General features: G+C 34.6%; 1 protein-coding gene across 1 annotated transcript; it reads left to right on the forward strand.

Moving 5' to 3' along the window:
* Window positions 1-3,457: 3,457 nt before the first annotated feature.
* LOC133307544 (sucrose transport protein SUC3) lies at window positions 3,458-11,374 on the forward strand. The gene is made up of 14 exons (XM_061508073.1): window positions 3,458-3,931; window positions 5,343-5,408; window positions 6,175-6,273; window positions 6,361-6,425; window positions 6,545-6,629; window positions 6,743-6,776; window positions 6,916-7,015; window positions 7,495-7,570; window positions 8,452-8,811; window positions 8,962-9,105; window positions 9,269-9,502; window positions 9,630-9,693; window positions 9,775-9,818; window positions 10,584-11,374. Exons 1-14 carry the CDS (start codon window positions 3,662-3,664, stop codon window positions 10,752-10,754), a joined length of 1,812 nt encoding a protein of 603 aa, XP_061364057.1. The 5' UTR covers window positions 3,458-3,661; the 3' UTR covers window positions 10,755-11,374.
* The last annotated feature ends 807 nt before the right edge of the window (window positions 11,375-12,181 follow it).

Consider the following 12,181-nt stretch of genomic DNA (forward strand, 5'->3'; position numbering starts at 1 on the left):
GCCTTATTTGAGTGAGCATGAGGATTGTCCATGACACTTTCTGTTAGTACTTTTAGATTGGAGTTGTATAAACTGTTAGATGGTCCGGTCTACATTGTTGTAGTTCCGTGACTAGAGCCACAATTATATTATCTATGTTATGAGGTATTTCAGTTAGCTGTTTTATTGCAATTACATACAGGCGATGTTTTATTAATTGATTATTAAGTAAGTTGGTAATGTTAATGGCATCATAATTGAAAAGAAAAAGTAATTCCGCATTTTTAATTAAGCGCAGCTTAATACGATATTATGATAACATTACCGGATATATACGGGGTGTTACATGTTTGGCTAGAGAGCGGATTGAATACTTTGGGTTTGAGTACTCAGTTGAGGGGGAACATACCAATATTGGTTTCACACTTGATAGGAAGATTGTTGGCTTATTTAAGTGTGATGAGTTCCACATTGATTAATAATGAGTTAAGTGAAGATTATATAAGTAGGAGGGCCCATGAACTCAAAGTCCCACATTCATTGAGCTCGCTGACGGCTTCTTCATTAGTTGCACCGTTAATCACGCCGTCACCGACAGAACCTCCTTATGGAATTTCTTCAACACCTTCACCCAATTTTGTAGAGAAGCTAATAACTTCCTCCACAATGTCCCAGTCTTTTGCCGCAAGTGCATCCTGCTAATCTCGAATGTCGTGCTCCGGATGCCGGAGGGTGGTCTGAAGGTGACATTCAGCAGTGACGCGCCGCTACAGAGAGGATTTTTAGCTTAAGCCGAGAAGCCATTCAGAGGCTGAAGGCCAGAGCCAATAACCGGCGGTTGACGAAGGTTTACAACGCTTCCGAGTTAATGCTGAAGCAAAGCAACGATCATCAAAACCAGAAGGAGAACGACAAGGTCGCTACGATCCTCCAGAACTGGTTCAAGAGCTCATCCGTTAATTCGAAACCACAAACGGTTATGGAAAGCTAAATAGTTGAGATTTCGTCATTTCAGTCAATGTGCGGGTTGTAAGTGGAATGGAGGTTATTTTTGTAAAATCACACTATATTTCTAGTAATATTTAACAATCAACTAAATGTAAATTCAATAAACTTGAGCAAATAATACCGCTAATATTTTGGCCTACCAAATAATTTTTTGATAATATTTTCGAAAAATTTATTTTCCCACCATATTCCTGATAATTATGATTTCCAGGCAAAAAAAAATTATCCTCCACCAAAATTCATTTTGTTACTGTGTGTATACAATGAAAAATACTCTTCTAAAATAAGATTGATTTAAAGTAATAAGTAAGATTGTATTTATCTTCAATATAACTTAATGTTATTAATTTATTAAAATTTAAAAATAAATGTATTTCATTTTCTCACTTTATAAATAATATCACTTTAAATAAGTTTCTTCAGCTACATATTAACATTGTTAAGAGATTTTGATTCCTTGACGCAGAGAGCATCCACTGTCCGAGCCTGACCTATGTTAATTTCGAACTAAGAAAACTTACATCAATTCTGTTGTTTCTGTGGCCTTCTTTTATTAATTCTGGAGTAAATACAATTTTTGGTCATCAGTAAATTTCATGATACCCGTTTTAATTTCTAGCAAATAAAAAAGTCCATCGTGGTCTCTAAAAAATTCAAAATGGATCCATTTAATTAAAATTATAGTCTCTCACAAATTTAAAAAAGATCCATATTAGTCTCTAAAAAGACTAAAATGGGTACATTTTCAATTTCTTAGGGACTACGATGAGCCTTTTTATTTGTTAGGGACTAAAGCGGGTATCGTGAAATTTATTGAGTACCAAAAAAGGTATTTACTCTTAATTCTTATTTTTGTTGTTTCCAACATACCTTTTTCTATTTTCTTCTGATTTATACTTTTGCTTTTTAATTTTTAAATTAATAGTAGAAAGCATTGCTGGCCACTAGGGACTCTTTGAATCCAAGCCGTATATCCCAACCCTCTGATCACAAAAGAATAAAGAAGAAAGTGGAAACCCGAACGGGAGAAACACATACTAGTTAGTAGCATTCCTAATAATAATAGGGGAGGAAAGAAATTTAATCTCTCACTAAATGGGGAGAGACAAAAAATGTACCGTGGAACCCAGATGCAATTTTAAATCAGTAGAAGATGGTTTTGTCATTCTTGCAATATAAGAAAATTTCCCCCCATAATAGTAACTTGTAATTTTATTTGGTTCTTTCCAGATTTGTGATTGGGCTAAATACTCTTTGACCTGACCTCACTATTGTTTAAACCAGATTAAATAAGTCAAAACTCTTTACCTGGTGAAATAATAAATTAGACACAATCAGTCATGGATGTGTCTTATCAAAACTAAAAAAAAAGGAGGATTGAAGTAGCTAGTCATTGAATTTCTCTTTTAATAAAAATTTCTTTACATTAGATAAATATTTTTTATACATTTCATATTATTGCACTCGAATTCGTTTTATAATATTATCTTCTCCAATAAACTCGTTTCTCAATTTGTGACAATCACCATAACGGTTGAAATTGAAAGAAAATGAGGGTAGAAAATAAACGAGGTCATTCTATTATCTATATCATCCGTTCGAGCACATTTCAGTCCTACTGTAATATGTACTCTTTTATTAAAAGTAGAAAATAATGATAATTTTAAGAAAAATAACCATATAAGGAAAAGTAAAATGATAAAGAAAATATATTATATTTTCTAGACTGAATAAATGATACACCAAGTCTTCAGTATTACTATTCTTCAGTACTACTGTAGTACTGAAGATATTTTTCATCCGTTCATCCTCCCCGACACACGAACATTTTGCCCGACTGTCTCCTTTATCAAGCCTTCAACATTCAACAATTAATTTTTTATTTTATTTTACAAGCTTTATCATTATATTTATGACAAATAATTTATCAATTAATTAAAATTTATCATATAATAAAATTTTATTAAATAAAACTTTATCATTATATCTTAAAGTAATAATAAATTATTACTTACTTTAAGAGGAAGAAGAGAAGCACCATGGTTACAAGCTTTATCATTATATTTTCATTACTTTAAGATGGAGCATTAATAATACTTAAATTAAGGGAATGATTCGTTTACAATTTTTTTTATTTATAAATTTTTATAAATTGTATTATATTTTTCTGGAAAAGATAGTGTAAATAGTATTTTTATGAGAGAAAATAATATAATTTATAAATAAATTTTTTTATAAATATAACCTATCCCTAAACTATGTTATAGTTTTCAATTTTATTATTAAAAGCAGGGATATATGGCTATTAAAAAAAAAAACAGGGATATATGTACAAAAAAATAATAAAAAAAAGCGGGGATATACTTAGTCAGATTTGGAACAACACGGAGTTCCAGGATCACCACGTGGCAGTGGAAATAGGAGGCGAGGTACCATGCTTGACGCTGCTGCAACGTAGCAGATAACGCTTGTAACCATGGTGCTTCTCTTCTTCTACCCCCGCCAAATTTGACTTTCTCTCTCTGATTCTCTCTCTCTCTCTCTCTTTGATCTGTGATTTCCATTTCCACGCGAAGAAAGAAAAGGAAAAAAAAGAAGAAGGATAGAAAACCCTAGAACTTGATTTTCTCCCCTCGGGAACTGGATCCGAGTGAATGTGCAGAGTCGTGCGGTGATGGCGGGGAAGTCTGACTCAGTGTCGATCCGAGTTCCCTACAAGAACCTCAGGAACGATTCTTCTGCTGCAGAAGTGGAACTCGTCGGCGTCGAGGACGATCCTCGCCACCGGATCGACCTTAATTCGCCGTCTTCTAATGGATCTCCCAATCACTTGCCGGCGAAGAATAACGCCACCTTAATGAATCTGGTTCTCAGTTGCACCGTCGCCGCCGGCGTTCAATTCGGATGGGCCTTGCAGCTTTCTCTTTTGACCCCCTACATTCAGGTCCTCTTTTCCTCTTTTGATTCATGCTTTCTTTGTTTTAACGTTTTTAATTGAATGGATGTAAAGTTTGATGTTTAGGTATGCGGGATCGTGTGTTTGATCAGATCCTTTTGTTGTCAATTTGTGATTTTAGCAATTTTTGGAAATGTGGCCGTTTCTGTTGTTTAGAGACTGCACATTATAAGGGAAATTGTGTAGAATAAGGAGTTTTCCATCTAGTTTTTTTGTTTTGTTGTTACGATTTAGTTGTTGATTTGGGTCGCTGGCTTCTGAGAGCGGAAGAATGGCAGCATAATTGGGATTTTAAACGGTATTTGAGGCTTGTAACTTGAACGGGTTAATGAATAGGTTTATAAATATCTTACATTGTATTTTCTGATTTTGCCTGTAGTTTTTACTTCAGGCAAAATGATACCGTGTTTAACTGTACTGTCTACTTATATGCTAGTTTGACTATGTCTTGGAGATTAATAAATAAGCAGCAGTTCGTTTTAGCTACCCTTACCCTTTGGTGTTCTGCTCATGGTCTTTTTAGAGGTGTTTCTCTGTCAGATGTGCAGAGAGATTGGTGTGCTTTGTTACACGATTCAATCTACTTAGATTTAATTTTTCTGTTTTTTGTTTTGTCAGAGAGGATGGCTTGTCGTCCTTCTGTCTATTATTCTCTTCTTTCTTACTAAATTTCCTTTTCTACCAAAAGAAAAGTAACAGTTCTTCTAAAACTTCCCAGTTTAAAGGAAAACTATTTTAGATACTATTTGAAACTGTAATTGGCCTTTCCATGCATTTCTTTTTAGATTTTTAAAAGATTCTTCCAGTTTCTTACATCAAATTTTCCTTTCACTTGTTGCTGAAAGCACATTCTTGTAAACTCTGAGCGGATCAATAATAATTGGCCTCAAATAGTATTACTATTTGTTGCTTTTTGGTAGTATAAGTGATCTTTCTTCTTGTAAAGAACCAATTCAACCCAAAAGGCTAAGCTGTTAGGTGAGACTACATTAATGGTTTTATATATCTCTAACACGCCCCCCTCACACGAAAGTCCATTGGGCTTGAAGGGTGGATAATGCACAGGCCCACCTACCTGTGCTAAGAAATTTCACAAGACTTAATTAATTATTAACTAAATGGGGGGCGGTGAGAATCGAATCCGTGACACCGATGCTCTATACCATATAAATAATCAATTCAACCTAAAAGCTTAAGCTGTTGGGCGATGCTACATTAATGGTTTTATATATCTCTAACACCTCTGCATGATTTTCTACTTGACCTTTTTAGGGGTTTGCCAACTTTCATCTATACTTTTGAGATTAGTTATTTAATTTGCTTTGTTTAATATATGTGTGTGTCTACCATTATACTCAGCTTTCCAATTAAATATATATTATGTTGCCTTTTGGTGCAGACATTGGGAATAGGACATGCGTTCTCTTCATTTATCTGGCTTTGTGGCCCCATTACAGGTCTTGTGGTAGGTGATAGACTGATAGTGTCCCTTTCATCTTTGATAGCAATTGTTATTTTCTTTGAAATTCATTTCATGCTTGCCCTCACCATTCTAATTGCTTTAGTTCTTTCTATTGCTCAATTGAAATATACTCAAGCCTGTTACGGCTCTGGTTTTTAATCAATAGTAGAAAGAAATGAGAGAGACTAGATCTTATTGATGAATGGTTTCAAGAATGGTTACAAGAGGCGAACCTCTTCACAAAGGGAAACTCTCCCTTTAACTCCGAGAGCTTCTTAGTCACATATAATTCTCCAAAAGTTTCCCCAAATTGAGGGTGTATTCCCTTTTATACATGCAAGGAGCTCCTCACTGACTAACTACTCCTAACTGCGTAACTATACAACAGAACTAACCAACTAACTGCCCTGATTTTGCCTTCTAGTATACACCTTCCAAGTCTAAGCCTTCTCAGTATCTCTGTACGTAACAAAGCCTCTCTTTTCTTTCACTCAATTTCAATTTTCAACTTAGTCTTTAATGATATTAATGTCATACTTATCTTTATTCTGATCTATAGTCATGCATGTCTAACTTTTCATAAATTCAAGTTTGCCTCTTGCTGCTTCATCCTTGTGATTAAAATTTGGGTCACCCTTCAGTAACTCTGATATTTTCATTGCAAAGCACTGATTGTGGAACATAGATGGTGTGGTCCAAACAAATATACACTTTATTCTTGTTGGATTTGAAGTACTAAATAACAAGTTTGTCTCACTTTTTCATATAGGTTCAACCCTGTGTTGGTATTTGGAGTGATAAATGTACTTCAAAGTTTGGCAGAAGACGTCCATTCATTCTGGCAGGATCTCTTATGATCTCTGTGGCTGTAAGCATTGGTGACACTGATCTTTTACTTCAAACTTACTTTTTTACACTAAATTACATATTAGCTAAATTAAGTCCTGTAATTTAGGTGATATTAATCGGGTATTCCGCAGACATTGGATATGTATTAGGGGATACAAATGAGCATTGCAGGTTTCTGTTGCCAACCTTTCGATCTTTTTTCTTGACTCTTTTAATTTCTTCTAGTTTTTGAATTTCATGTGTATGAGCTTACTTAAATATTAATGAAATTCATACATCTTGAATTGTAGAACATTTAAAGGGACCCGAACAAGGGCTGCCCTTGTATTTATTCTTGGGTTCTGGATGCTGGACCTTGCCAACAACACAGTTCAGGTAGGATTATTAAAACAATCAACATGTGCTTCTGTTATATTATCTTTGTCACGATGCAATCGAGCAGCATTAAATTAAGTCTCCGTTTATGTCTTCAAATTTTTATTTTTTAGGGGCCAGCTCGAGCACTTTTGGCTGATCTGTCGGGTAAAGTTTGCCTATTTTATCTGTTTTCTTTGCTCAACTTCTCAACAACCACGAGAGGGATTGTTGGTTATCATCTCGTATTAAATACTTGTTTGGTAGTGGGGAATTATCATGATATTATAATTTTGCTTCTGCTTAGGTCCGGATCAACGCAATGTAGCAAATGCTATATTTTGCTCATGGATGGCAGTCGGAAACATCCTAGGATATTCTTCTGGTGCTAGTGGAAAGTGGAACAAGTGAGACCTTGCTAATATTTTGGGGTTAATTCATATTTCTGCACATTGCTAACTATGTAAAATTTATTGTGCATGATTTTGTTTTAAAATTGGTTGTTTTATTATTATTATGTCACAATTTTTGAAACATATTCTTATTAAATCAATAATTGGAAACAATAGAAGGGAGAATAATTGGTTTTACACTTTCGCTGAAGGATTATGGAAGAATGTATACTTAGATAGGAATAATGGTGTGGAACTACTCATGTAAAGGATCTCAGAAGTGTTTTTGATAAATGGATTAACGTAAATCCAATGTTTACGGATTGGGGCTTGTCATTGTTATTGTTGCTAAGCCATGAAATCCACTAAGTGTGGATTGTGGGTTGCATGCTTTGTGGAAATACGCTGTTGTGTGCTTTATATATGTTTTTTACGGTTGAAGTTCTTTCTATATTTTCTGCTGATTAATATCTTGTCATTTCTTACCCAAGCAGATGGTTCCCTTTCCTGACAAATAGAGCTTGCTGTGAAGCCTGTGGCAATCTTAAAGCAGCATTTCTTGTTGCTGTGGTAGGTTATTACTAAAATCCTTTTGATTGAACCTTCATATTTGATTTTTATGTTTAGTCTAAATTGTCAGAGATCATAAGCATGATTGATATTAGAATGGCTTTTTTTTTTGTCCTTATTGCTGACGACACATTACGAGGGTGAGCCTAGAGCAGTGGTAAAGCTGTTCTTTTGGGACTAAAAGGTCATAAATTCAAATCTGAAAAACTGTCTCTTTACAAATATAGAAAGGTAAAGCTGCGTACAAAGATTGTCCTCACCCCTACCCTCGCTAGTCGGGGTTTAATAGGGAGGGATTTTCTTTTTTTCTTTTTGGATACAATGGTTTCATTGAGTTTCGAACCTATAACCTAATGCAAATTATCCAAACCCCTCACCACTAGATCAATCCTAGTAGCTATGGGGAGTGGTTTTTTTTTTACTAAGAACATATCATCTCCTTCAGTTTTCTTGTTTTTTGTTTTCATTTCTTTTTTATTAATTCTATTGTGTGACAACATCATCTGTACCTGCATTATCATTTGGGGCAACATCATCTTTAACTACATATTTTTGTTTGTAGAAGTTTTCAGAGATCATAAGCATGACTGATCTTAGAATGGCTGAATTTTTTCCTTATTACTGAAACCACAAGCTCTCCTTCAGTTTGTCTAGTTGGTCTTCTGCATTTATTTTTTATTAATTTTCTTGTGGGGAAACATCATCTTTGCCTGCCTTGCTCTTTAAAAGCAAAGAGAACCCTATCAAAGAAAGGCAGTGCCATTATGTCCAAGGTTATCGCAGATCTGTGTAGCTCTTCAATCATATGCTGTTAAACATACAGTTTTTAATGTGTGTATAATTTATTTAATAGCTGGAATCTCATCATGCAATATTGGCAGGTGTTTCTGACATTATGCACCCTTGTGACCTTATATTTTGCTGATGAGGTTCCACTTACAACTGAGAGTCAGCATCATCGCTTATCAGATTCTGCTCCTTTATTGGATGAACAACAACAAAATGGCATTGAATTTTCAAAATCAAAGCCTTTACCTGTTATCAATGAATTCAATGGCAAGATGAGTGAGGATAACATTGAGAACGATGTAGAGATGAAGCATGAGAATTTCAAAGACGGGGAAGATCATACTGAAAATTTAATGGATGGGCCTGGGGCAGTAATGGTAAACTTGTTGACCAGTTTGAGGCACTTGCCACCTGCTATGCATTCAGTGCTTGTTGTAATGGCTCTTACTTGGGTAGGTACTGCAGTATTTATGTGCATAGGGTTCTTCTGACTACACAGTCATGTGTGTTTTCAAATTGGTTGTGAGTGCTATTAGTCTTGTTCTAGTGCTTCCCATTTGAGGTCCTTCTTATGCTTCGTTCATTCCTCTGTGTACCTGCAGTTGTCATGGTTTCCCTTTTTTCTATTTGATACGGATTGGATGGGGAGAGAAGTTTATCATGGGGATCCTAAAGGGAACTCTTCTGAAATAGATCTTTATGACCAAGGTGTTAGAGAAGGTGCATTTGGTTTGCTATTGAATTCTGTAAGAACTCAAGATTAATCATAATTTTTTTTAAAGAGATTTGTCACAAAAACTTTACCGATGATAATGATCGGGGACCTTTTATATTTCTTTTATTAAATTAGACTTTCTGAATTATCTCCTATATAATTATAAATCTGACAATGCATTTATGTCTTGATAGGTTGTCCTTGGAATTAGCTCTTTCTTAATTGAACCAATGTGTAAGTGGATGGGTGCAAGATTATTATGGGCAGTGAGCAATTTTATCGTCTTTGTTTGCATGGCTGGCACTGCTGTCATTAGTCTACTTTCCATCCGAGATTATTCTGGAGGGATAGAACACGTAATTGGAGCTAGTGAAACAATCAAGGTTGCTTCCTTGGTTGTGTTTGTTCTTCTTGGTTTTCCTCTTGCAGTAAGTATGAGGAGTGCTGCGTTGCCTGCTTCCTTCTTTTCCTTACCAATCCTCTTAACTAATCTTAGTAATAGTTCGTTTAATATATATGGAAGTTCATGACTGGATAATCCCATGTTTGTGGCAGATTACCTATAGTGTTCCCTTTGCGGTCACAGCAGAGTTGACTGCTGATTCAGGTGGTGGCCAAGGTTGGTATTAGATGTTAGATTATATGCGTAAGTTCTGGTCTGTTGAGTTTCTGATTTCAAGATATTTGGTTGGTTATGCAGGATTGGCTATAGGAGTTCTAAATCTTGCAATTGTCGTTCCACAGGTAGTTTATTCTTCTTAAATAATGCTGACTGTTACTCCACCTTTCTTGGAGAGCAGATCCTTTTGGAGTTGTAAAATCTTTATCATAATCTTCTTTTTTCAAGTGCAGTTTGATATCGCTTTTATATGTCTGTTCATATTGCAATACTAATTATGTGCAGTATGGTGTTTTGATCTTCTCTATGCAATTAACAGCTTTACACTTTTTCTCCCCTAACTTCTTCCTTATTAATTTCAGAGAAAATTCCAGTTCAATTCATTTACAACAGGATTTTTAAAATTTATTACGACTGAAAAACCACATTGTATCTAAAAAAACTGCTTTAAGGAACAATAGAAGGTAAAAGAAACCTAGGTGGAATTTCCCCGCTACTCTTCAACCTTTCCATTCATTTCCTATTGGTTTTTTATTTTTTATTTTGTTTTTTTTATTAAGTAATTAATTAAAAAAGGGCAAGCCTGGCGCAGTGATAAAATTATTTTTTTTGAGTGAAAGGTCACTGGTTCAAATTCAGGAAGCAACAATTAATTATTATCTTCTTCTTCTTCTTCTTCTTCTTCTTATTATTATTATATCTGTGGTATCTGTCTGGATTGGAGTAGTGGCATTGTGGCTTACGAATGACTGCTTATATATTAGACTTAGTAAGAGTTGATCAGAATGATTCTCCCTTCCTTACTAATGGAACAATGCATTCTACTCTTTATGTTTAAATTTCTTGTCGATATTGTGAATACTGTTTTGATGTATTATTGGCGTATTTAGATGATTATATCCCTTGGTTCTGGTCCATGGGATGCTCTTTTTGGCGGCGGCAATATTCCTGCTTTCGTTTTGGCTTCCTTCTGTGCTCTTGTGGGCGGTATTATTGCAACTCTCAAACTGCCAAATTTGTCTAGCAGTTCCTTCAAGTCATCAGGATTTCATATTGGCTAGCGATTACGAGATCGAATCTGGTAATATTTAACTTGTACATGATCCTCAGAAATTGGAAGAACGTATCTAAGTATGAAGAGCTGACACGGTAATTATCTGTTATGTTGCTTTCCAATCCACAGAAAGCGCATCCCATATTCAAATTCTTTCATTTTTCCCCCCACATTTTGGGCGTTTGTATTCTATGTAATATGTTAACTGATAAAACAATAGAAGAAAGCTTAGGTGAATATAGTAATACGTTTTTGTAATCACTGTTATTCAGTCAATTAGTGATTACAATAAGATGAGATCAATTTTGAAAATTAATCTTGTTCTCGGAGTTGCGTAATAGACTAGGCCATGCACAAAATTCCGTATCATCCATCCCTGTCGCATGTGGTATTGTAGATAATGTACGAAGCTAATGTTGAGGTAGTTTTGTTGAAAGTAGAGCACACTGGCATGTGAAACACCATAGGTTGTCTGAAGCTAATCTTCAAGGGATGTTTGTGTGCTGTGTCTGTGCTGTAAAATAGAACCTATCAACGGTTGACTAGTGCCTGGTTTGGGATGCAAAAGCATGTTGCTGGTTAAGTGTGTGTTATGTTGCTACCAGAATTGCGTTTCCGGCTTTTGAAATGAGGTGACACAGAATGAGTGTCAGATTGGAAATTTTTTATTTATTTATTTTTCTATTTCCAAAACCAATTCTGTAATGAATATAATTGATTTTGAGAATTATTTTTTTTTAATTTTTTTGTTGAGTGAACTTGATTGTAAGTTTGAGACTAAATTTATAACAGCATAAGTATATTTACGTTGTGAAAAAATATGCTAGACGCGCTCAATTAGGTGAAATTTTTGAATTAGATCGTGCAAGGATGGAGTCGGTTATAGTGATCCTTGAAGTTTTTATTGTATCATCTAAATAATTTTTTTTTTTTTTAACTTTTCATATAAACTTATTTTTTTAGCGATATTTCTTTTAAAAGTAGTTCTTTCAAAAATAATTCTGCCAAAATTTAAAACAAATGCACCCTAAAATATGTTGCTCCTCAATCAGAAGAGAGATTAAGGTATCGAATTTGAACAGAAGAGTGGGAATCGAAGTGAATGCTTGATAAAGGTAGGTCCGTGAAGTTTGGATACAAAAGCCCTATATGAAAGGATAAGCTTTCCTTCAGTATTTGCTCAAATACAGAAAAATTTGCAATTTTTTACCAAGAATTATTTACTTATGGGACAAGTTACTTGTTGCAGTAGTCATAAAAATGAGCATGGGGAAGTTATGTACTGTCTTTTACTTCCTGCGGTGGGAATTTGGCATTCATATTAATTTATAATAATTTTTTTGGGTCATAAGGTTTATGTAATGAAAGAGTAATGAAATTTATAATCCAAGTTGGTGCAAAAAAAAATTAAATTAGCCACATAGCAAAACAAAC

This window comes from Gastrolobium bilobum, unplaced genomic scaffold, assembly GCF_033153095.1.
Source record: "Gastrolobium bilobum isolate Gb01-03AN ecotype WA unplaced genomic scaffold, APGP_CSIRO_Gbil_v1 utg30568, whole genome shotgun sequence".
Classification (NCBI taxonomy): domain Eukaryota; kingdom Viridiplantae; phylum Streptophyta; class Magnoliopsida; order Fabales; family Fabaceae; genus Gastrolobium; species Gastrolobium bilobum.